The sequence below is a fragment of the Geotrypetes seraphini genome, chromosome 13 (genome assembly GCF_902459505.1).
Source record: "Geotrypetes seraphini chromosome 13, aGeoSer1.1, whole genome shotgun sequence".
Lineage (NCBI taxonomy): Eukaryota > Metazoa > Chordata > Amphibia > Gymnophiona > Dermophiidae > Geotrypetes > Geotrypetes seraphini.
Genome location: NC_047096.1, coordinates 82,599,789 through 82,626,278, shown reverse-complemented (window position 1 = coordinate 82,626,278; position 26,490 = coordinate 82,599,789). Strand labels below are relative to the sequence as shown.

General features: G+C 41.6%; 2 protein-coding genes across 3 annotated transcripts in view; both read right to left on the bottom strand.

The window, feature by feature from the left end:
• The window catches only part of LOC117347137 (microtubule-associated protein 2-like), a 220,677-nt gene extending 215,891 nt beyond the window's left edge, over nt 1–4,786 (bottom strand). Inside the window, 2 exon segments of the mRNA XM_033917567.1 lie at nt 1,589–1,703; nt 4,391–4,786. Of these exon segments, the coding sequence (XP_033773458.1) occupies nt 1,589–1,703; nt 4,391–4,786 (511 nt within the window).
• MYL4 (myosin light chain 4) lies at nt 286–24,487 on the bottom strand. 2 transcript variants are annotated; one of them, XM_033918748.1, is made up of 7 exons: nt 24,298–24,486; nt 16,271–16,298; nt 15,836–15,985; nt 7,540–7,713; nt 7,273–7,350; nt 6,522–6,569; nt 286–619 (listed from the first exon to the last, which is right to left on the bottom strand). In XM_033918748.1, exons 1-6 carry the CDS (start codon nt 24,415–24,417, stop codon nt 6,541–6,543), a joined length of 579 nt encoding a protein of 192 aa, XP_033774639.1. In that variant the 5' UTR covers nt 24,418–24,486; the 3' UTR covers nt 286–619; nt 6,522–6,540. The 2 variants fall into 2 exon arrangements, with proteins under 2 accessions (XP_033774639.1, XP_033774640.1); XM_033918749.1 differs by lacking the exon at nt 286–619 and adding an exon at nt 1,000–1,059 and having other exon boundaries at nt 24,298–24,487.
• Nucleotides 24,488–26,490: the final 2,003 nt, after the last annotated feature.

The window sequence follows — 26,490 nt, the reverse complement described above, 5'->3', positions numbered from 1 at the left end:
AACTTGGGGGGGGGGAGGAATTTCTTGTACTGTATGAAGCCATTTTTTAAGCCTTGTGTCTAAGAGCTATGTTACAACATTGTGTTACAGTGCTTGCTGTGTTCATCTGTTTTTGACAAATTTTCAATACAATAAATTTTTTTTTTTTAAAAAGAAAGTGATCTGTGAGTGTGCAGAACCCAACAGACTTACTGAGCGGGCTTGGTACAAGAGGCAATCTGATCCTGGACAAGCGAACATCATTTTAAAATCTCATATTCAACAATGACAAATGAAAACATAATATCAAGGTGGGATAAGGAGGTAAAATTTAATTGGATGGAACATCATAATATGCCAAACCTTAATGTACAGAACATGAAAAAATGAGATGTCCTTTTCATACAGAGGTGAGAAAGGGCAAATGAAATTGTCAGCAGTAGTTTGAGATACTGCAGTGCGGATGAAGTTAATATGATGTAAGATACATTCTATTCTATTCTAGTCATTCATTCATTCATTCATTCATTTAAAAAAAATGTCTTCATGAAGAGATTTATCCAAAGTACGGCTGTCTCTGTGATGGGCTCTTCAGCTAGGCATAATATGATGATAGGCATAGCAGATCATTTCTAAGGACCTGGAAAAAAAAAACCAGAGCACTGAAGTATAGTGGAAAAAGGAATGACCCAAACAGACTTATAAACATTTAATGCAAATGAGTGCCAATCAACTAGAATGCACAGATTTGGTCTGATGCCCCATTAACACATTAAGAACATAAGAATTGCCATACTGGGACAAACCAAAGCATCCTGTTTCCAACAGTGACCAGCCCAGATTCCAAATAGTAAAACAGATTTTATGCTGCTTATCCTAGAAATAAGCAGTGGATTTTCCCAAGCCATCTCAATAATGGCCTATGGACTTCTTTTTTAGGAAATTATACAAACCTTTTTTAAACCATGCTAAGCTAACTGATTTCACCACATTCTCCGACAACAAATTCCAGAGTTTAATTACATGTTGTGTGAAGAAATATTTTCTCCGGTTTGTAGCTTCATCGCATGCCTCCTAGTCCTAGTATTTTTGGAAAGAGTAAACAAGCAATTCAGATCTACCCTTTACATTCCACTCTATCATATCACCCCTGAGCTGTCTCTTCTCCAAGCTAAAGAGCCCTAGCTGATATGCGGTATATAAAGTTTTTAATAAACATAAACATCTGACATTTTGATGCCTGGTCTCCTCTTGCAATTTTTCACACCCCAATTTCTCTTGTTCAATAACTTTCTACTAGATTTATTTGGGCTAATTTTTAAAAGGCCACTATCCATGGGATAGCTGTGGGATGAAAATCCGCTACCTACTCACCACTATCTTCAAGGTGGAAGGGTGGTGTTAGGGTATTTTCCGCAGCTACATGGATAATTTATCTTTTTTGTTTAGGGCAGCAGGTTAATCACAATTGACGTGTTAATTATTAATCACAATTTATAAATATCATGATTAATAATTAATTCAGTGCTGCCCCCTTCTGTCTCCCTCCCACCAGCATTTCTCCTGGACCTGATTTCCTCTCTCTGTCCCCCTCCTGCACTCACATTACCTTTTCCAAGTGCAGGCAAATCTTCAGTCCTGTTTTCAGAAAGGATTGGTCCAAAGCAGGCTGCAGGCAGCTTTTGTGTAGGACTGCCACTGGTGCAGCAGGACCAAAGACTTGCCTGCATTTGGAAAAGATGCTGAAGGTGATGGGGGAGAACCTGAGAGAGAGCCACAGTGAGGTCCGGGAGAGATGTGTAGGGGGGTATGGGGAGGGAATTGAGAGAGAACCAAAGTGGGGGTGTGGGGGGAGGAGGGTGTAGGGAAGGAACTGAGATTATGCCAGGGAGAGATACTAGACCATACTGGGGGGGAGAGAATTGAGCGAGAACCAGAGTCAGGGGAGGGAACTGAAAGAGGATCATGGTCAGGGAGAGGAGGGAGAGATGCTGAATCATACAAGGGAGAGAGAATTGAGAGAACTGTAGTCAGGCAGGGGAGAAAGAGATGCCAGACTGGGGGCAGGGAATTAAGAGAGAACCTTGGGCATGCCAAGAGAGAAGGGAGAGAGGCTGGACTGTGCACGGGGTAAAGGGGAAACTGAGGGAGAGAAGGATGGAGAAAAGAGAGAATGGACCTGGGGTATAGAGGATGGAGGGAAGGAAAGGTGCTGGACTGGGGAGGAGATTGGGAGAGAGAGTTGGACCTGGAGGCAAGAGAAAGAAAGATATTAGAGACCTAGGCTCAGGCTCCCTCCAAAGCTGCAGAACCCATTCCTCCTTGTAGTGCCTCAGAAGCAAAGAAGTAATCAGAGTGCCTCTAATGCCACTGACACACTTTCCAAACATGCTCAGTTCATGAAGAAGGGAGCAGCTTTGGCAGTGGGTTTCTTTGACTGGTTGGGCTATGGAGATGAAATGTGTGGCTCCCCCTAGCCCCTTCTGTGCTGGCTATGTCCCACCTTTAATCGCACAATTAATCACAAATTCTTTTTTCTCATGTCTAACAGAAGGGGGAAACAGAGGGGTTTCCCTCCACCTACCTCTGGCTCTTCAACGCCACAGCAGACTGTAATTATAGCCTTTACAGTCCAACCTGCAACTTCGGGCGCATCCGCTGCTGTGAGTGGGGAAGCTCACAGCTTGGATGGCGAGATGTCGCTTTCGCTGAGCTCGTGAGGACTACACATACCCCCAATGCCCAGAAAAACATTGGCAGGGCAGACTATGCAGGAAGGCTCACCGAGTACATCAAGTAAAGCACACTCTGCAGCCGTGTTAGACCCAGAAGTAATCATCGGAATGCCGACTCCTGTGTTGGAGCCGTTGCATGCTGGGAGTCTGGAGCAAGTGGACGCAAGTGGTGGTGAGGCTTTTAGAGTCTGGAGACCACTCTCCGGGGAAGAAGCCAAAGAAAACCTGGCAGTTACCTCCCTTCTCAAGCTGTTGGTTAGACCACAGGCAGTAACATTGGATTCTATCTGGACGGCAATTAAGAATGTACATTTGGTATGCACAAACTTTGTTTCTATTAATTCAAATTCAATCTCTAAGATAAGTCTTTTAGAGACTTCTGTTCAACAGCACCAGGTGGATTTAAATAAATTAGAGAAGATAACTGAAAAGTTTCAATAACAACTGAGATCTCAAATTTCGTTACTAAACAAATGACTGATAAAATGATGTTTTTGAGGAAAATTGAAAATTTAGAAAATCAACAAAAAAATTTGAACTTGAGGATTCTTAATTTTCCGATTGCTAAATTTATGTCACCACAATAACTTTTTAAGAACTTTATGTTAACAGTTTTGAAAGTTCCAGAAACAAGCCTTCCCCATTACAGAGAATTTATTATTTAAAACAAATGCAAAAGGGAAAAACTCTAGAAGCTGAAAATACACAATTGGATGTCTCTGCTATATTGCAATCTTCTGATATTGAAATTCAGGGACGGGCGACATTGTTGGTCTCTCTTGTATTTCTACAATACAAAGAAATGCTGTTGAAGTTATACTTTAACTTAAAACAAGTCACCTATTTAGGTGAAAGGATATATATATTTCCAGATGTCTTTAAATGGACACAATCCAGGAGAAAGAGTTATTATTATTGCGTACAAAAGTGATTGCCTTGGGGGCAGTGTTTCAATTGAGATTTCCTTGTAAATGTTTTGTTTCCCATCAAGGGAGTAAATATATATATATTTTTTAACCTGCCCAATTAGGCTTTTTTCTTGAGGGTAAAGGAGTCTCGAAGCAGCCAGAATGAAACATGTTATTTAGTGCGGTGATTAATTTAAAAAGGCTAGGTTAACATCAATTGCTGCTCTATTTTCTTTATTCTTTATTTTTCATTGTATATGAACTCCCCTTTTCCAAAGGGGTTTTCCTTAATCTTGCTCCTTCTCATTAGATTGTGGAATGTATTATGACAAGTATTTCATTGTTTCATTTCTTGGTGCTTAGTCTGAATAACTAAGTGATGTTATACTTTTGTATTTCCTTTTACATCTATGTATCTTGGATGTATTGAAATGATAAATAAAAAGAAAATTTAAAAAAACAATGTCTACCTGTTTTACCATGTCAGCAATTTTTTCTTCCATTTGCATCTTTACTTTCCTGACTACGTGACCAGACTCTCTTAATTTTTCCATATATTTTTGCCTGTCTTCCTCTTTCTGTGATCTTTTGTAGTTTATGAAAGCTAACCTCTTATTCCTTATCTTCTCAGTTATTACTTTTGAGAACTAAAGCGGCCTTCATTTCCTCTTACTTTTACTTACTTGCCTAACAAAAAGGTTTGTCGCCCTTATAATCGCTCCGTTCAGTTTTGCCCACTGCATTTCTACTCCTTCCAGACGTTCCCACCCAGACAACAATTCCTGGTAGAGCAGTCTGAGGCCAGTGATCCAAAGTTGGAATGAGGTGCACTTCTGAAATTGATTTAGAGAGGCCCATGAACCAAATGTTGTCCCTGCGAGAACAGTTGTCGAGGTCCTCCAATTTATCCACTTGTGCTTGAACTTTGTCTCTGAGGGCCTCGAGCTGCGCCATTGTCAACGTAGACACCTCCTCCACAGATGTCATTCGAGTCTCTAATTCACCCATTTGGTGAGAAGTTTCAACCAAGAGAGACTCAAAGTTTTCGATATGGCCCAACAACTGTGTCAACCGCGGATCCAATACCTTCACCATGGCTGAGGTAAGTTCTGTAAAATGTGTGGGGGAGAGTGGCAATGCAGATGTATCCAATGCCTCAACCATGTTGCCTTAAACCCCTTTTGACTTTTCTTTCTCCCAGTCTCTCTCCTTGTTTGACTTGCCTGACTTCCTAATCATGCTCTGGTCCGATCACAGCACAAAGTTGTCCATACATGCTCAAAGCAGAGCGGACCCAAAACTGAGTGATTAGTAAGGTCGATGAAGGTGGACAGGGCCTAGGAACCCAGTAGTTCAGCAAATGTGTGTCTTGCCTTGCTCACCACATCATGTGACTCCTTATTATACATTGTTAATATTAAACTATTTCCCTTATCTTTTATTTGCATCAATTGTTCTGTTATTGTATTTATTATAGTCTACTATTGTTTATATATTTGAGGATGTTCCTGGAGACTCCTGACTGTCCTCTTTTCTTGTTTGTATGGTGTAAGTCAGGGGTGCCCAATACGTCGATCGCGATCGACAGGTCGCTCGCTCAGACGACCCCAGTCGATCGCAGAGCGGGTTCCCTTCTTCCCTTCTCTTTTTTCCCCTCCTGACTGGCCCGCCTCTTGAAGAACGCCAGCCAATCAGAGTGCTGGCAGGGCGGGTGAAGGTTCCCTTCTCTTCCCTCTGAAACCAGAAGTTATGTCGGTGGTGGGGGGAGAGAAGGGAAGCCGGCACGCACATGTTAGAGCCCCGTTTGTGGGCTAAAGCGGGAGACAGGTCAGTGAAGCTTGCGATTTGCTCTTCTTGCTGCCAGGTCCTGCCTACTTTCTGTTTCCTCAAAGGCAGGACCCGGCAGCATTTCTCCCAATAGGTCAATCTTGGGCCGATCAGCCTTCCTCTCCCCGACGTCAATTCTGCCGTCAGAGAGGAAGTTCTGGCCTGTGGAACTTCCTCTCCGACGGCAGAATTGACATCGGGGAGAGGAATGCTGGTTGGCCCGAAGCAGGGAGAGCTTGGGCGGCGGCGGGCAGCTTTGGGGGCCTGTTATCTGATGGCAGCGGCAGTGGCTTGGGGGAGGGCAGGGAGGGAGAAAGAGAGCAGGCAGGGAGACAAAAGGAAAGAAGAGAAACAGAAAAAAAAGAAAGGGGGCATGAAGAGAGAAAGAAAGAGAGGGCAGAGAGAGAGGAAGAAAACATTGGGGGGGGGAATGAGGTCAGGAGGAGAGGAAGCATACAGGCTAAAAGAAGGGAAGAAAGATTGGATGCACAGTCAGAAGAAGAAAGTGCAACCAGAGACTCATGAAATCGCCAGACAAGGTAGGAAAAATGATTTTATTTTAAATTTAGTGATCAAAATGTATCTGAATTTATATCTGCTGTCTATATTTGACACTATGGTCCTCTTTTACTAAACCGCAATAGAGGTTTTTAGCGCAGGGAGCCTATGAGCATCGAGAGCAGCGCTGGGCATTCAGCGCAGCTCCCTGCGCTAAAAACTGCTATTGTGGTTTAGTAAAAAGGGAGGGGGGTATTTGTCTGTTTTTGTATGGTTGTTAGTGAGGTGACAGTGCATAGAGTCATCTGCTTTGACCTCTTTGAAAAACCCTGGAATAGGAATGATGATTAACATTTTCTATGCATACAGTGTGCTTTGTGTTTTTTTTAAATTTTATTGTAGGTAGATCATTTTGACTTGGTCATTTTAAAAGTAGCTCGCAAGCTCAAAAAGTGTGGGCACCCCTGGTGTAAGTGGTTTACACAGATAAAGAGTTCATTAGCACAAGTAGATCAGTACATGCAAACATCCTAAGTAAAGCTTTATGGAAGATACAAGTCAGAGAGATACTTACTGAAGAAGTTGTTGGTGCTTCAACCAGACATGATATGTTTGATGAAAGCTGGTGAGATAGAAAAGTACGTAGCTATTCAGCATCATTACAAAACAGGGAAGGACAAGAAAGACTCTGTATTTAGTCTCTTTACTCATCATTTTATGATTACCACTTGCTAACATCTACATGGTCATAATACAATCAACAGCAGTAGCTCTTAAGCAATGTACCCAACTATTGAAGAAAGGAAGATCCAGGCTCCAGGATAGTATTAAACTGCTTTGGTTTTCTAATGAAAGGCAGTATATCAAGGACCATCAAACATAAACATAATCATACCTTTTCTTAGAAACACAAAAGAGAGTGATAGTTAAATTGCACAAAAGCTTCACAAGTCACCATTTCCTTTATGCATTTTAATTTAGGATCCCATATTCTCTTTACAGTAAAAGAAGAGATTTTGAGCAGTAACTGTAGTCTATCTAGAGTCATAGAATAGGAACAGAGTAGATTTAATTGTTACATTTGTGATTTTTGCAAGCAAAAGACTTACATAAGGTTGATCTGAAGTACTCCTAATATTGAGCAATCTCCTTCCTTATGTCCAAGGAGGGGCAATTTGAATTGTGTTTAGCATCCTAAATCATTTTGAAAAGTTGCCGGGAGATGCATTCATATGCAACAGCAACCTGACACTCGGTTTCAGATCTTGAGGTTTTAGCTGGAATTTCATCTGCAAACCCCAAAGGCACAAGAAGAAATCTGCTACCTTCGTAGTTGATGCATCCATTGGCATCTTCCTGTCCAGACATTAGTTGTTCTACTTCAGCTTCTGTCATTTTCTCCCCTAGAAGGATAAACAAAGTGATTATCTCACAACTTCTGTTTGTTAGTGCATGTCCTTAAGGAGATGTAGCTGATGGGTTAAAACTCAGCTACATTAAAGATTTTAAACTTATTGATTTGATCTCAACCAATTTAAAAGTGCTTATATTTGGTTTACAGGTAAACTTTTCAGTTCTTCTCCAGTTCTCACCAAGTGTGACGAGCACATGGCGCAGTTCAGCACCCATGACAGTTCCATTGCTTTCCTTATCAAAGACACGCAGGCCTTCTACAAAGTCTTCAAAGGTGCCTTGGTCCTTGGACCTGGAGATATGTTGAAGCATGGGGAGAAAGGTCTCAAAGTCCAGTAACTTGGAGTTCAATTCTGCCAGCAAACACAGAGAAAGGAAGAATAAGACAAGAAAGCAATGAGTCAGCATAAGCAGCGAACAACTTGAAAATCATAAGGATAAAATCAACAGGGCTAGGATTTGAGGATTATGAGTATTTCTTATTTAGGAATTTTTTCCCTTAATACTGAAGAGAACTTTTATGTTATTGGTTGTTTAAATGTTTCTGTAACAAGAAATATCTTCAACAATACTTTTTTCTTGAAATTTGGTTGGAGGAGGAATAGTCAAAATTTTATGATCCATGCTCATCATCTGTCATGAGACAGATGGCTGAGAAGGTGACCCTCGTATTTACAAAAATAGTAAATAAGTCCTTAGGAGAAGGCATTTTTCCAATAGATTGTAAACAATCCACAGTAAGACCGGTTCTGAAACGGAAATGTTCAGAATTGAGTGGAATGAGAAATTTCAGACCAATTTCTATTGTAGCATTTATTGGAAAAATTTTAGAAAAAATTGTGCTGCTTCAGTTAGATAATTTCATTTGGAAAACAGGTTGTTTGGACCATAACCAATTTGGTTTCCATAAAGCCCATGGTGTAGAATTACTATTGATATCTTTATTGGACACATTACGATTAGGGATGTATCAACACACGACATTTTGTCTGGTATCAGGAGCTTTTGATTCAGTGGACCTCCAAAAACTTTTGGCTGAGATTGAAGAATATCGGAAAGAAAGGTACAGTTTTAAAATGGTTCAATACATACTTGACAGGACATTCTTTTCAAGTAAGGAATGGTTTTAAAATTTCAGGTTGATATTCAATGAAAACCGGAGTTCCACAGGGATTGGTGCTCTCTACGTTCTTATTCAACATCTATATGACTGCTATAAGTCAGTTGTTTCAATCCCTGGGAATTGAATATCGAATATATGCAGGTGACATCTTTTTTTTTTTTTCAAAGTGTGTGAATGGGGTGAAGCATTGGAAAAGACTCTGAGTAATTATATGAGCAAAATTGTTGAATGGATGGGAGAGCAGGGTTTGAGACTGAATGTGGACAAGACTGAAGTAATGTTTGTGGGGAAACTGATCATAAGTGGCCTAAGGAATTAAAGGTAATAGATGAAGTAATCCCAGTAAGTGAGTCAATGACCATTTTAGGCGTAAGATTGGATCTAAGCCTTACAATACAAAGTAACATACATAGTAGATGACGGCAGATAAAGACCTGAATAGTCCATCCAGTCTGCCCAACCTGATTCAATTTAAATTTTTTTAATTTTTTCTTCTTAGCTATTTCTGGGCAAGAATCCAAAGCTCTACCCGGTACTCTGCTAGGGTTCCTACTGCCAAAATCTCCGTTAAAACCTACTCCAGCCCATCTACACCCTCCAAGCCACTGAAGCCTTCCCCAGCCCATCCTCCACCAAATGGCCATATACAGACACAGACCATGCAAGTCTGCCCAGTACTGGCCTTAGTTCAATTTTTAATATTATTTTCTGATTCTAGATCCTCTGTGTTCATCCCATGTTTCTTTGAACTCAGTCACCGTTTTCTTTTCCACCACCTCTCTCGGGAGCGCATTCCAGACATCCACCACCCTCTCCTTAAAGTAGAATTTCCTAACATTGCCTTTGAATCTACCACCCCTCAACCTCAAATTATGTCCTCTGGTTTTAACATTTTCCTTTCTCTGGAAAAGATTATGTTCTACATTAATACCCTTCAAGTATTTGAACGTCTGAATCATATCTCCCCTGTCTCTCCTTTCCTCTAGGATATATATATTCAGGGTTTCCAGTCTCTCCTCATACGTCTTCTGGCGCAAGCCTCCTATCATTTTCATCACCCTCCTCTGGACCGCTTCAAGTCTTCTTACGTCCTTCGCCAGATACGGTCTCCAAAACTGAACACAATATTCCAAGTGGGGCCTTCCCAATGACCTGTACAGGGGCATCAATACCTTCTTCCTTCTACTGGCTACGCCTCTCTTTATACAGCCCAGCATCCTTCTGGCAGCAGCCACTGCCTTGTCACACTGTTTTTTTGCCTTTAGATTTTCGGACACTATCACCCTAAGGTCCCCCTCCCATCCGTGCATATCAGCTTCTCTCCTCCCAGCATATAAGGTTCCTTCCGATTATTAATCCCCAAATGCATTACTCTGCATTTCTTTGCATTGAATTTTAATTGCCAGGCATTAGACCATTCCTCTAACTTTTGCAGATCCTTTTTCATATTTTCCACTCCCTCTTTGGTGTCTACTCTGTTACAAATCTTGGTATCATCTGCAAAAAGGCATACTTTTCCTTCTAACCCTTCAGCAATGTCACTCACAAACATATTGAACAGGATTGGCCCCAGCACCGAACCCTGAAGGACTCCACTACTCACCTTTCCTTCCTCCGAGCGACTTCCATTAACCACCACCCTCTGACGTCTGTCCAACAGCCAGTTTCTAACTCAGTTCACCACTTTGAGTCCTAACTTCAGCCCTTCAAGTTTTAATTACTAAGTCGTTAAGACAGTACAAGCATGTTTTGCACAGATTCACTTACTGCACCGAGTGAAGCCGATGTTGTTACCTTTTGATTTTCGTTCTGTTGTTCAGGCGATGGTTCTGTCTAGGCTCAATTATTGTAATGCTCTGTACTTTGGAATAACCAAAACAAGGTGCAGAGCATTGCAAGTTGCACAAAATGCAGTGGCTAGATTAATAACGGGAATGTCGAGATTTGATCAGCTTATCTCCAACAGTTACATTGGCTGCCAGTTGCCCTAAGAATTCAGTACAAAGTGGTAATAATTTGTCACCAATTCCTTTATGGTACTATACCTGAATTATTCAAGAAAAATATGATTACTTTCCCACCTGCCTTTATTTTTGGACAAATTACTTATTCCTCAAAGTTCTCCCCGTACCCTACGTTCTACGGACCAAAAACTCCTTTTCATCCCTTCCCTAAAAGAATCTTTTTATACAAGGAAAACCAATTTTGCTATAACAGCTCCTACTTTATGGAACTCTCTCCCTCAATCTCTTCGGGATGAAACTCATTTACTTAAATTCAAAACTAATCTAAAAACATTCCTATTCAAGGATGCTTTTAACAATCCCTAATCACTTACGGTATATCCACTTACTTACTCATCATTTATTTCCGCGCATTTCTTTTATACCATGCACCCCTGTCCCTCATGTTTTATCCCCTCCTTCTATCTCATTTCCTCTAATATTATGTAACTTTTCCCTTCCTTCCCATCTCTCCTCACGATCATGTTTGTCAGTATATGTCTAATATGTTTTCGAAAATTTCTCAAACACACCTTTAACTAGCTTTTCTCTCCTATCTTAAATTTTTTTTTTTTTTATATTGTTAACCGGTCAGATATTTATTTTATGATCGGGATATCAAAAATCAATAAACTTGAAAACTATTTACCAAATACATTACTACGCTTTGAGAATTCAGCCTCACTTCGGTGCCGGGCAAAATGGTAGAAACAATTATAAAAAAATAAAATTGTGGAACACGTAGACAAGCATGATTTAATGAGACAGAGTCAGCATGGGTTCAGCCGAGGGAGATCTTGCCTCAAAAATTTACTTGACTTGAAGGTGTGAATAAACATGTGGATAAAGGTGAGCCGGTTGAAATAGTGTATCTAGATTTTCAGAAAACTTTTGATAAAGTTCCTTACGAGAGGCTCCTGAGAAAATTAAAGTGTCATGGGATAGGTGGCAAAGTTCAGTTGTGGATTAGGAATTGGTTATCGGATAGAAAACAGAGGGTAGGGTTAAATAGTCATTTCTCTCAATGGAGGAGAGTAAACAGTGGAGTGACACAAGGGTCTGTACTGAGACCGGTGCTGTTTAACTTATTTATAAATGATCTGGAAATTGGAATGATGAGTGAGGTGATTAAATTTGCATATGACACTAAACTGTTCAAAGTTGTTAAAATGTATGCGGATTGTAAAAAGTTGCAGGCAGACCTTAGGAAACTGGAAGACTGGGTGTCCAAGTGGCAGATGAAATTTAATGTGGACGAATGCAAAGTGATGCACATTGGGAAGAATAACCTGAATCACAGTTACCAGATGCTAGGGTCCACCTCAGGGATTAGCGCCCAAGAAAAAGATCTGGGTGTCATCACAGACAATACGATGAAATCTTCCGCCCAATGTGCGGTGGTGGCCAAAACAGCAAATAGGATGCTAGGAATTATTAAAAAAAGGGATGGTTAAAAAGACTAAGAATGTTATAATGCCCCTGTATTTTCTGCTATGTCTCTTGAACTTTCTCTCCTACACCCTTTTTATTTTAGTTATATGCTTCATGTACCTTCTCCATCCTTCTTCATTAAGAATGCAGATATCCACATATTTGGTTTTTTCGCCAGCACGTTCGGTCTGGCACTGGGTATGCAAAAGCCTTAAATTGTCCTCAGGAGTTACACCATATCTATTTATACAGGGTAATAGTGATTTTTTTTTTTAACCAGGGATTCATTGTAACTCCTTTCAACTCTGGAAGGAGAAGGGATTGCAATGCTTGTTTCAGGTGGTCAATGAGGAGGGTACTGTATATTCATTTGAACAGTTATGATGCAAATATTCCTTATTACACACTGATGTTTTTTCCTATCTTTAAATGAAGCATTATGTACAATCTTTGCCTATCTGTCATTTGTTAGAGTCCTGTAGAGAGCAGGTATCAGAAATGTTTAGCTTATTGGCGCATACCTATATACCACTTCATTTCATTTGATGGGCATTTGGACTGTCAATCAGGCATTAACCTGGACATTCTAGCTAGAACTTGGACTGATGATTTACAGAGTCCAATCTCTGCACTACATTTACAACGCTCTTTGAAGAGAGCTTTATGATTGACCCCTAGTATTACTCTGTGGGAACTCCAACACAAATTTTTGTTTCGCTTATATTTATCCACTACTACATGCCTATCGTATGTCAATTATGGGTTCTTCTTGTTGTTTGAAATGTGGCCAGTCTTATGCTTTGTTAGGCCATCAGTTTTGGACTTGCCCTAGAGTTTCAACATTTTGGCAGCTACTAGGACATTGTTTTTTGACTTTTTGGCAGCGTCGTTGGACACCTACTCCACAATCTCTTTTTGGAACTTATACACTTTCTCTTCCCAAACATGGGGGGATGACAGCTTATTTGGCACATGCTGTCCTTTTGGGATTGAAAATTATTTTGATTGCACGGCTTACAGCGGACGCACCTTCTTATTCTCTTTGGTGATCCCTCATGATTGGACAAGCTGCTTTGGAGCACCATGACTTTGCAGGCATAGACTCTCCTCAGGGAAGGCGTTATCAGGTTGTGTGGGAACCTTTTTGGCAAACCCTGACGCCTCATGCTTGCAGCAGACTGTTGAATGATTAACTGCTGAACTATTTGCTTTTGGATGGTAGCGTGAGAGACATCTTTCTCTTCTGAGTGGGGTGGGTGGGGGGAACATATAGAACTGTGTATTGGTTAAGTTTGTATTTTGTTATTATATGGTTATTCTTGAAACTAAATAAACACATTTAAACATAATGCCCCTTTATCGCTCCATGGTGCGACTTCATCTGGAGTATTACGTTCAGTTCTGGTCTCCTTATCTCAAGAAAGATATAGTGGCACTAGAAAAGGTTCAAAGAAGAGCGTTCAAGATGGTAAAGGGGATGGAACTCCTCTCGTATGAGGAAAGACTGAAAAGGTTAGGGCTCTTCAGCTTGGAAAAGAGATGGCTGAAGGGAGATAAGATTGAAGTCTACAATATCCTGAGTGGACTAGAATGGGTACAAGTGGATTGATTTTTCACTCTGTCAAAAATTGCAAAAACTAGGTTACACTCGATGAAGTTACAGGGAAATACTAATAAAACCAATTGGAGGATTTTTTTTTTTTTCACTCAGAGAATAGTTAAGCTCTGGAACGTGTTGCCAGAGGATGTGGTAGGAGCGGATAGCATAGCTGGTTTTAAGAAAGGTTTGGACAAGTTCCTGGAGGAAAAGTCCATAGTCTGTTATTGAGAAAGACACGGGGGAAGCCACTGCTTGCCCTGTATTGGTAGCATGGAATATTGCTACACCTTGGATTTTGGTCAGGTACTAGTGACCTGGATTGGCCACCATGAGAACGGGCTCCTGGGCTTGATGGACCATTGGTCTGACCCAGTAAGGCTATTCTTATGTTCAAATGTCACTCCAAGATATGTTGAGACCAGCTCAAGGACCTTCTGTTATACAGGAGTCAAACTGTGGAATTCTTTTGTGAGTCAAATACGGAAATGTGGTGAAAAGGGTACATATAGGAAATTACTAAACACACAATTGTTTGTAAATTGTTTTTCTAGATTCTGATTCTTTATGATCTTGATATTTGAGCTCCATAGGCCTTCTCTGATACTGATTCTTCTATTGCTGATTCTCTGAGGATTTGTCTATTCATGTTTATGAGTTTTTATTTTTTGTTTTACAAATTTATGTATGTATTATTATGTAAAGCGTTTAGGTTTTAAACGGTATAGACATTTTTAAAATAAATTAAAAAAAACAAATTAACAGGGCTGATATTTGGTGGAAGAAACCACACAGGAGATGCTCCTAACTGGTTATCTCTAGCTGATCAAGTATTCCCTGGATTTTCAGTGCCACATTACCAGAAAGTACCACTAAAAATCCAGGGAGATTATGGATCCAATGTAACAATCCAACTCTCTTAAATTAACTGGTAGCTTTCGCTGTCACATTTTCGACCTGTTTGGCCACCTTAAGATCATCACATACAATCACACCCAAGCCCCGCTCTTCTGTCGTTCACATAAGCTCTTCACCCCCTAAACTGTACCGTTCCCACGGGTTTTTTCAGTCCAAATTCATGACCTTGCATTTCTTAACATTAAATTTTAGTTGTCCAATTTCAGACCATTCTTCAAACTTTGTCAGGTCTTTCTTCATGTTATTCACACCATCTACTCTAGTGCAGATTTTGGTATCATCCACAAAGAGGCAAAGCTTTTCAAAAAGTTCTTCATGATAGGCTCCTGAGAAAATTAAAGAGTCATTGGATAGGAGACAATGTTCAGTTGTGGATTAGGAATTGGTCATCAGATAGAAAACAAAGGATAGGTCTAAATGGCCATTTTTCTCAATGGAGGTGTGTAAATAGTGACATGCCTCAGAGATCTGTACTGGAACCAGTGCTATTTAATATATTTATAAATGATCTGGGAATTGGATCGACAAATGAGGTGATTAAATTTGCAAATGACACTAAATTATTCAAAGTTGTTAAAACACATGCAGATTGTGAAAAATTTCAGGGCAATGGCCAAAAAAGCAAACAAGATGCTAGGAATTATTAGAAAAGGGATGGTAAACAAGACTAAGAATGTTATAATACCTTTGTATCACTCCATGGTGTGACCTCTGGTCGCTTTATCTCAGAAAAGAAACAGTAGAACTAGAAAAGGTTCAAAAAGGAGTCGAAATGATAAAAGGGGTAGAACTCCTCTCGTATGAGGAGAGACAAAGAGGGTTTTCTTTTACAAAGGCGCGCTAAAATGACACGCACGCTAGCTGCTACCGCCTCCTCTTGAGCAGGCAGTAGTTTTTCGGGTAGCGTGTGCTAATCCGGTGCATGCGCTAAAAACGCTAGCGCACCTTTGTAAAAGGAGCCCAAAAGGTTAGGGCTCTTCAGCTTAGAAAAGAGACGGCAGAGGGGAGATATGACTGAAGTGTACAAAATCCTGAGTGGAGTAGAATGGGTACAAGTGGATCGATTTTTCACTCCGTCAAAAATTAGAAAGACTAGGGGTCACTCGGTGAAGTTACAGGGAAATACTTTTAAAACTAATAGGAATAATTTTTTTTTTTTTTTTAACCCAGAGAATAGTTAAGCTCTGGAACTCATTGCCAGAGGTTATTGTAATAGCAGATAGCGTAGCTGGTTTTAAGAAAGGTTTAGACAATTTCCTGGAGGACAAGTCCATAGTCTGTTTTCAAGAAAGACATGGGGGAAGCCACTGCTTGCTCTGTTTTTTTGCCAGGTACTTGTAACCACCCTGAAGATGGCTATTCTTATGAAGCAGAGAAATGACTTACTTACTGCCAGAACTTACCTTCTGGTTTGGGTTTCCCCAGAACTTTCATAACTTCGGCATTTGTTGGATTTTGACCCAGAGCCCGTAGGACATCACCGCATTGGCCATAGGTAATCTTCATCTCGCCAGTGGGAGTTTTGTCAAACAAACTGAAGGCCTCTTTGAACTCTGTAGAAAAGATAGGCAATGAATGAGTCAATTTCCCAACAATTTGAATGAAATTTTTCTGAAATGTTTTCTCTTTTTTCGTGGTTTGTTTCTTAGATTTCTTTTTGCTCAGTTTGTTTTTTTAATACAGTGGCCAACCTATTTTCAAATATAAGAGAGTTAAAGATTCAGAAGGGTGTCAGCCATGTTTTCACACTCCATTTCCCCATGCTTGCCTCCAAGGTTCCGTTCTCTCGGTGCTTGCGTTGTTTCCAATTGCTTGTTGTGAATAAGTTGAAAACTTACCTTCAATCTGGTCAGAGCTGTACTCGATCTGAGGGGGGGGAAAAAGAGGGGTCAGCTCCTGTTGTCTTCACTGGTTCACCTACTTATCACCAGTAGCTTAATCTGTCTCCTAAAGATGGAAATGGCTAATACCTATCAAATATTGGTCTTTAGATTGCTTTTCATCAAAATTTTGGATTAAAATTGCTTATTGAGTATTGCCTTCCAAATATTTCCCCATACAAAACATATCAACCAGCTCAGACTGTACTGTCCCTCCTCTGCAATAGATTCCCTACTTCCCTACCATGATTGGCAAGACATCAACTCTAACTCTAATAATTTTCAAGGGCATAAAGGGGAGAGTGTGGTGCAGTGGTTAAAAGCTACAGCCTCAGCACCCTGAGGTTGTGGGTTCAAACCCACGCTGCTCCTTGTGATCCTGGGCAAGTCACTTAATCCCCCCATTGCCCCAGGTACACTAGATACACTGGGACAGACAGGGGAAAATGCTTGAGTACCTGAATAAACCATTCTGAGCTCACCTGGGAGAACAGTATAGAAAATTTAATAAATAAATAAAGTTCCCTTTGTATTCTCAGAAAGCAAGATGGAAACAGGGGGAGAGATAGCAGTAAGTCATTACCCCAAAATATATTTAAAATATTGCTGAATATTTGGTACAGCAAGAGCTCTGTCAGTTATATCTAATGTGACCATATGTTCCATTTTGAACGGGACATCCCATTTTTAGATAAATAGTTCCGTTGTCCCCAAGCACAGTTTCGGGATGCTAAAATATCCCATTTCCAGAAAGAGAGCAACTCACTAGAGTCTAGTGAAGTTTTTCAACCTTTTTACACCCGTGGACCGGCAGAAATAAAAGAATTGTTTTGTGGACCGGCAAACTACTAGGACTAAAATTTAAAAACCCCTTTTCCGCCCCCATCTCCGCAAACTCGGTCACCTCAGTGACTATAGAAAAATAGACAAATATAGTGCAAAATATAGACAGCAGATATAAATTCTCAAAACTGACACGTTTTGATCACTAAATAAAATCATTTTTCCTACCTTTGCTGTCTGGTGATTTCATGAGTCTCTGGTTGCGTTTCCTTCTGTCTGTGTATCCTTTCTTTCTGCACTCAGGCCCAAGAATTGTCCCTTTCTATTCCCTCTCTCTTTCCTTCCCGTGTCCTAAGTGCCCCTTCTTGTCTTTAGTGCCCCAGTGCATCCTTCCTATGTCCCTCTCACTGCCTTCCAGACTTTGTCCCACCCCCACCCCCAAAGCCAGCCCACTTGCCTGCCTGCCTCCTTCCCTTCCTGCCACGCAAAAAAAAAAAAAAAGCCCTGCTGCTGCTTCTACTGCTAAAGCCGACTCAAAGTCTTCTTTTTGACGTCAATTCTGACATCGGAGAGAACGTTCTGGGCCAGCCAGGCAGTAATTGGTTGATCCAAAACGTCCTCTCCGACGTCAGAATTGACGTCGGAAAGAAGACTTCCTGTTGGATTTAGCAGCAGCAGCAGGGGGGTAAGATAGTAGCGGACCAGGTGAAAGGAAGGAGGGAGGCTTGCTTTTCTTTGCGCAACAGGTAGGGACAGGAAATGATCGTCTGTCCTGTTGTCCCCAAGCACAGCTTTGGGACGCTGTCCCTGAAAATGGGACATTTCAACGTCCCAAAGCTGTGTGTGGGGAGAACGGGACAGGAGGTCTGAAAACGGGACCTATGGTCACCTTAATCTTGCCGGCCCTGTGCGAACCGGCAGAAATTTCCTGTGGACCGGCATCGTTCCGCGGACCGGCGGTTGAAGAACAGTGGCCTAGTGGATTGCTCTCTTTCTGAAAACGGGACATTTCAGCATCCCGAAGCTGTGCTGTGCTGAAGCTGCAAGTCAATCACAGAGCCTGGGCTCTCTCCCTGCTTCCCCGCCACCACCGCAGCAGCAGCAACAGAGCCAAGCTAGGCACATGCAGCGACTGCACAATGGCCGGCCCACAAGCCTTCGCCCCCCCATCAATTCTGAAGTCGGAGAGGAAGTTCCGGGCCAGCAAGGCAGCGATTGGCTGGCCCGGAACTTCCTCTCTGACATCAGAATTGACATCAGGGGAAGGCTTGTGGGCCAGCTGTTGTGCATTTGCTGCACACACCTGGCCTGGCTCTGTTCTGCATCGGGGAAGCAGGGAGAAATTGGCAACGGTGGTGACGGGGGGGGGGGGGAGAGGCAGGGAGAGAGAAAGAAAGAAAGAAAAAATTGGGGGAGTGTGGCGGGTGGTGACTTAGGGGGGCAGGGAGAGAGAAAGAAAGAAAGGGAGGCAGGGAGATAGATAGAAAGACAGAAAGAAAGAAAGGATGTGCAGTCAGAAGGAAGTGCAACCAGAGACTCACCAGACAACAAAGGTAGGAAAAATGATTTTATTTTCAATTTAGTGATCAAAATGTGACAGTTTTGAGAATTTATATCTGCTTTCTATATTTTGCACTATACAGTGTTTATTTTTCTATAGTTGTTTCTGAGGTAATATTGCATATGTGTTTATGTTTATTAAAATCCTTTAGTCATCTGTCTTGACCTCTTTGAAAAAATCCTGAATATAAAATGATAATTAACATTTTTTCTGCATACAGTGTGCTTTGTTTTTTTTTTAAATTTATTGTTACCATTATGAATTAATAAGATATTGTGTGTACATGAAAAATAAATGGAAGAAATTGGGGGTGGGGCTGGGGCAGGATTGGGGGGCGGGACTGAAAATTAGTAGATGTCCCATTTTGAGGAAAAAAATAAATGGTCACGTTAGTCATATCACAGGGATCGGATCAGCATAAGGCAAGCTGAAGAGATTAAAAAAATCATTGACCTGTAAGATCTCTGTTTGGTTGGCTTACTAGGTTGCATATTATATATACTCAAATATAAACCTAGATTTTGGGGCAAAAAAATGGCTGAAAAATGGAGGTCTTTGTTTGTATTTGAGTCTTCCCCTCTCCCTGGGCCTCCCTTCAGCCCTGCTGGTCCAGGGCAAGAGTAATCCTCCTATGCCCTGTGAATTCCCACCGTGGTTGCTGTTTATTACTCTTAAGTGTTGTATCTTGAATTGTGATCATGATGTTATATAATATTAGAAATGTTACTTTTTTCTTTTCACAATTTTGATGAAATTATATTGTATATGCGGTATATAAGGATTTTAATAAACACAAACACATATGAGTATATATTGGTAATCTATCAAGTCTCCTGATTGCTCCAGAACCAATAGCTGCTAGAACTGCACTGGCTATGTTTCATGGGACAAGGTACAACGGACAGGATAATTTAATAATGAATGCTGATTTTGATTGACAACCACTGAAGGAAGACAACACAGAAAAGCACCACATTTTCATCATTTTAAGATGGGTGGCAGTGAGGAGCTTGGGTTGTTGCATTGTGCTGTCAGCATCCATAAACAAATGAAAAGATGTCCATAAACCTGATGATCAAAAATCAGTTTGGTTTTAAGTAGGGTTACCATTTGGCTCCAGAAAAAAAAGAGGACAGATTGAGACATCCAGGTTTTACTTCCATTGAAGGCAGGAAGTGTGGCGTAAAACCTGGATGTCTCAATCTATCCTCCTTTTTCTGGAGCCATATGGTAACCCTAGCCATTATTGAAATGGCTTGGGGAAACCCACTGCTTATCCCTAGGATAAACAGTATAAAATCTGTTTGTCTACTTAAGATCTAGCTAGGTACTTGGAAGCTGGGTTGGCCACTGTTGGAAACAGGTCTGTCCCACTATGGCAATTCTTATGTTCTCTAATTGCAGCAGAATTTGTCCCCAGATCAGCCTAAGCAGCATATTCTCACATTATCAGCTGGTGCTGGAAGCCAGCAGCTGGGAGGTGGGAAATGCCTGGCAGTCTTCCTGCCAAAATGACAAGGTCAGAGGGTTAAAAAGATTATGCAGCCTGCATTAGGAATGTACTATTAATAACCCAGTGGTGAAGCCTGGCTGACTTTATCAGGGAACACTGTGGAAAAGTTCATGCCTCATTCATAACTGTGCTTGCCAGAATTAGGCACTGAAAACGGCTAAGCACATGGGATTGCTTTACATTTTTAAACAAAAATTGAATCTGTCAAATTTCACTGGCTGGGGTTTTTGTTGGGGTTTTTTTTTTTTTGCAAAAAAACTAAAATATTCATGTTTTTCAAGTATTTTTACTGAAAAAATAGTCAGCTTCAAAAATATGCACTTCTTTTCCAACAACTCTGCCCATGCGCAACTTTCCTTCAACACTCATCCCTGCTATTTCATAGTTGATAAGGTCCAGGAACACTCCACTTTCATACACAGTCCATAAATTCCAGGAACATTCAGTCTAGGTGCTAAGTGCCTGCTATTTCCCCAACACATGCCTGCTGAATTTGTGGCCTAATGTTTGGGGACACTCTGCTTCAAAGTATCCTGGTGGCCTAAAGCTACTGAACCCCCAGGAACATCCACTTGAAAATGACCCCTCCCATGAATACATACTGTATTCATGGCTCTCCTCCGGAAAGACACACTTCATATCAAAGATATGATGACACATTGGGCTTCTCATTCAAACTACCCTTTTCTTAGAAAGTGAAATGGGAGTTTCTGAAGTATGGCAAGATGCCTAAGTACCAGGTTATTGAGTTTACAAGACACAACTGTTACAGGGGCTGGGAAAGAAGCAAAACAGTTCACCTGCACCCTATCATCTAGTTATTTAATTATTACATAAGAACAGCCTTTCTGTCCATCAAGCCCAGTAGCCCGTTCTCACGGTGGCCAATGCAGGTCACTAGTACCTGGCCAAAGCCCAAGGAGTAGCAACATACCATGCTACCGATCCAGGGCAAGCAATGGCTTCCTCCATGTCTATGGACTTTTCCTCCAGGAACTTGGCCAAACCTTTCTTAAAACCAGCTATGCTATCCGCTCTTACCACAACCTCAGGCAATATGTTCCAGAGCTTAACTATTCTCTGAGTGAAAAAAACTGTCCTCCAATTGTTTTTAAAAGTATTTCCCTGTAACTTTGAGTGCCCCCTAGTCTTTGTCATTTCTGACGGAGTGAAAAATGGATCCACTTATTCCCATTCTACTCTACTCAGGATTTATTAACCGCTTTAATGACAGGAGCATGATTTAGATTGGATTAAAAAGCATTAATCATTATAATCTGAAACAGTTTACAAAGTCAGTCGGGTTCAACCTGTATGGGGCATAAGCAGAGTGCAAAATCCTGCAGAAGACTGAAAATGGTGTGTGACCTCCAGGGGTCACAGACAGGAGACAGAGCAACAGAATGACCTGCATTGACAAGCAGATTTACAATAAATTACAACAATTTACAACAGTCTGCAATGAAGGGTAAATTTACAACAATTTATCAGAAATTGCAGCTTTGATCGAACTAGACAAAGGATGTAGAGAGTAGGAAAAAAGGGAAGGTCTAGTGAAGGAGGAGAGGAGCAGGGGTGGGCGAGGTGTTATGTGGGGTGAGGGGATAATTAAGGGTCGTGTTTGCTGAATAGGTAAGTTTTGAGTAGTTTTCTGAAGGCAAGGTAAGTGGGGGCCTCGAGTATCATTTGGGCTAGCCATGGGTTCAGCTTGGCTGCTTGGAAGGCAAAAGTTTTATCGAGGAATCTTTTGAGATGACAGTGTTTTAGCGAAGGGAAGGCGAACAGTTGAATTCTACGTGATTTCTTGTTGCAATAAAGGTTAAAGTGGGTGTTGATGTAACTTGGAGAAGAACCTTTTACCAATTTGTAGCAGAAGCATGCGAATTTAAAAAGAACTCTGTTCACATGAAAGATGCTCAAAAGCAAGTTTTTCGGCAGCTAACATTCTTAGCAAACTGTCACAGACAGCTGAGCATTCCTCAGCAAAGTAAGAGTAAGGCTCTCAGGAGATGATTTTCAAAGCTTTGCGGTAAAACTTGTCAAAGCCATTCTTGTAACAATTTTTAAAAGGCGAGTGCAAGCTAATGAGGCTCATGGAGTGGAGTATAGGCTCACTAAATTTACTTAAGATGAGTCGCTGGTGGTAGCGATCGGCACAAGCACAGAATACACCCAAATCAAAAAGATGCCCACTCTCTCCCGCCATGCTCGCACAGTCACCTGACTTTACACCCCCCCTTGCAGTTAGAGTGATGCCCATTTCTTCCCACTGTTGTCCACCCTCCCCCCCAGACAGCTCCCCCGGTGCCGAAGACCCCCCACCCCTCCCTACCTTATTCAAAAGTCCGGCCACGGGATGCCTACCCTCCACCTGGTAGGCCCACCTCTTACAAAATGGCTGGCCTTCCCTTTCCTGGTGCATCCTGGGATGTGCCGGGGAGGGGTCTAAGGCTCTGATTGGCCCAGGTTACTTAAGGCCTATAGGAGGGGCTTTAAGTAACATGGGCCAATCAGAACCACCAGGGAGTGGCCTAAGGCTCTGATAGGCTGAGATGCCTAAGACTCCTCCCATAGGAGGGGCCCTAAGCAACCTGAGCCAATCAGAGCTTTAGGTCTCTCCCCGATGCATCCCAGGATGCACTGGGAAGGGAAAGGTCTGCCATTTTGTAAGAGGCAGGACTGCCAGCCAGAGGGTAGGCATCCCTTCAGCCGGACTTCCTGAAAAAGGTAGGGATGGGCAGGGGGATCATTGGGAGCACAGGGGGAGTTGTTAGAGGGGTTGGCAAATGGTGGGAGGGGTGATAGATTTGGATGATTGTGCAAGCATGGCGGGAGAGAGTGAATATCTCTTCCACTGGGGGGAGGGGTTAGAGTCGAGGGATTGTGTGAATGTGGTGGGAGAGAATGGGTGCAAAGGGTGAGTCTCTGGAGATTGAGTGAGCTCAGCGGGATAGACTGGGCATCTCTCTTGCCAATTTCCAATTTTGTATTTTTTTATTTTAATTTGCAAAGGAGGGAGACGGGGGTCTAAACTGTCAAACCTAACTTTCTTGTCAGTGTCTGAGCCAATCAGCGCTCAGGCACTGATCAGAAAGTAAGGCTATGACAGCTCAGACCTGTCGACAAATTTTGGCCACAAATGTGGCACAATGAGGTTAGGGAATCACTCGACAATTATAGAGGATTGCTCGGAGTGCTCATTTTAATATTAATGACCTTATTGTACTACATTTGCATGTCAGTATCGGAGACTGCTAGAAAACTTGGAAAATACCACGGTAAGCTGTTTTCATAATCCGCCACTACAATACAATTATTTTATAATATGTGAGATACAATAAAGAATTAAAAGAAAAATATATATATATTTTTAATTTTTATGATTGTTTTTTATTTATATTCCACATATCCTACAATTCTATGCAGATTACAAATTATTCAGGTACTCAAGCATTTCCCCCTATCTGTTCTGCTGGGCTCACATTCTATCTAATGTACCTGAGGCACAAGGGGATTAAGTGACTTGTAAATCACACAGGCTTGGTGCAAGAAATCAACGAATCAAAAACAAAAAATACTCACTGCACACAAAATATTTATGTAATTATACCATGTTGTAGCTTAAACATAGATATAACTATGCAATTAATGTATTGGAAGGAAAACCTCCGATCCCTGTTTGCCACTTGCTATTACAACTTAGCTTGGGACTAACATCATTGGTTGTAGCCTGCACTTACCAATTTATAGCATTGCGAAGCTAAAGCTATAAATTAAATGGTAGGGGGAGGCTACAACCAATGATGTTAGTCCCAAGCTAAGTTGTAATAGCAAGTGGCAAACAGGGATCGGAGGTTTTCCTTCCAATACATTAATTGCATGGTTATATCTATGTTTAAGCTACAACATGGTATAATTACATAAATATTTTGGTTTTGGAATAAGTGACTTACCCAGGGTCACAAGGAGCAGTGCAGGATTTGAACCCACAACACCAGGGTGCTGGGGCTATAGCTCTAACCATTGCACCACACACTCCCTAGCAGTTCCAGAGAGCCCTGGAAGAATCTCCTTGGTTTGCATTTTCTAAGCCCTTGAACCCATATGCAGACAAAGAAGAGTACTCACAGTCACACTCTTGGGGTCGAAAAGTGGTTCCTTGGGTGGTTCAGGTGCGGCTGGGGCTGGGGCTGCAGCAGGGGCGGGCTTGGCTGCCTCCTTCTTAGGTTCAGGCTTCTTGGGGGCCATAGCACTTCAGGAAAAATCTTGACTGAAACAAAAAACAAACAACACTCAAGGCAAGAAGCTTGACAAAGTCAAAGGCTGCGTCTTCTTATATAGCAAACTAGAGAGGGGCAGCATACTGCAGAAGCATCTGTCACTTACTATAAAAGGAAAAATGCCACAGTCATGTCCCACCTGACAATTGTCCATTGTCATCACATAGAACAGCTCCCTCCCCCATACAAAGCTCTTTTCATATCAGTGTCCAAAGTGTTGAATGATTTTTTGGGTGCTTTTAAAATTGAATAGACTGTAGGGGCAGGTACAGAGGGGATTTGGCAGCTTTTTATAGCAGGGTGTACAATAAATGAGTCTGCTTAAACTGCAGCTTTGCAGCCACCAAGGGAGATTTCCCTTTTGGTCACATTCAGAGAAATGCTCACTTTTTGCTGCAACTGATCCCTTAGGAAAACTTCTCTCACAGCAGCTGTTGCTGGCGCCACAGGCACAAGATAAGGCAATGATCTTCATGTCATGCTCACGGAGGGAGAGCTGGTGAGGTTCCGCTGCTACTACTACTCATGTTTCCCCGAAAATAAGCCCTAGTATGTTTTTTTGAGCACAAATTAATATAAGACACTGTCTTATTTTCGGGGTAATATGACATTCTCTGCAGTAATCCTTCTACTTTGCTGAGGAATGCTCAGCTGTCTGTGACAGTTTGCTAAGAATGTTAGCTGCTGAAAAACTTGCTTTTGAGCATTTTTCATGTAAACATCTGTATATTTGAGAATGGCCAAAGAAGGCAGAAGTACTAAGGACCAAAACATCTATAAAGTTGATTCTAAAAATAAAAAATAGATGTTTTGCTGTTTAGAGAATGGATATTTTCTCTATTGGATTTCTGGATGTCTTTCCCAAAACGTCCAAACTCAGACTTAGACTTCCTATCAAAAATGCCCATCCATGTGGAGTAGGATCTCAGTCTCTGAAATTTACTGCTGACACTCACCTTGATACTTGCATTGTGCCAAAAAGAGCATCTTTCTGGAGTTCATAAGATGCACTGAGTGTCGCAGGTATGATTATCTCCCAGTTGGCGAGAAATTATATGTGTGTGCTAATTGCAAAGAGTTCCCATCTCTCAGACAACGAGTCCACTCTCCCCCCTCCCACTGAAAACCTATATAATGAAATATAGGGCTCCTTTTACAAAGGTGCGCTAGCGTTTTTAGTGCACGCACCGGATTAGCGCGCACTATAGCACGCACTAGCTGAAACACTAATGCCTGCTCAAGAGGCGGTGGTAGCGGCTAGCACGCGCTATTCCGCGTGTTAAGGCCCTAATGCACCTTTGTGAAAGGAGCCCATAGGTATAAAGATATATCAGCTAAGACTTGCTATGGTAGAAAGCTTGCACTCTGCCCTAGACATTATGACCTTATGATTTATGACGTGTGTAATGTATCTTTTGTCCATTGACCATATGACCTATGGCTTGCATCTTGTGACATATGTAATCATTACCAATAATTTGACCTTTGCTTGTTATTCTGCCTCCAATCTTTTTCAATAAAAGGAGTCACCGTTGTGTGCTTCGGGGTCTTTTCTTGATGGTGCTGCTTTTAAGCATCACATAGAAGCTTCAGTTACTGTATATGATATGATTCTAGTTGTGTGTGCCTGGTGTGTTTCTCATCTCTCTCTTAGCATCTATCTGGGTAAGTGATATTCACTCTCCAACAGCTGGAGACAGAGAGGTACATAGAGGAGAACTACAGGGATGGTGTAGAGAAGTCCCATTTCCAGTCTGGCAGCCCCTTTGCTGTCTTGGAGGAGGAAGGTCTCCTAAAAGGAGATCATCACCCTGATGATGCAGGAAATAATCCTATAGCCAAGACCTGTCCACCAAGAGATGCAAATGCAATATCTTCATTCACCGAGGATCTATCTCCAAGGGCTTCAGCATAGAAGGGAGGAGTTAGGGCAGCTGTTGCAGTGGGAAATTCAATCATTAGTGGTATGAGGATCAACTGGTCACTTGCCTGCCTGGTGCGAAGGTGGCAGACCTCATGCTGGGGAGGAGCCAGCTGTCTT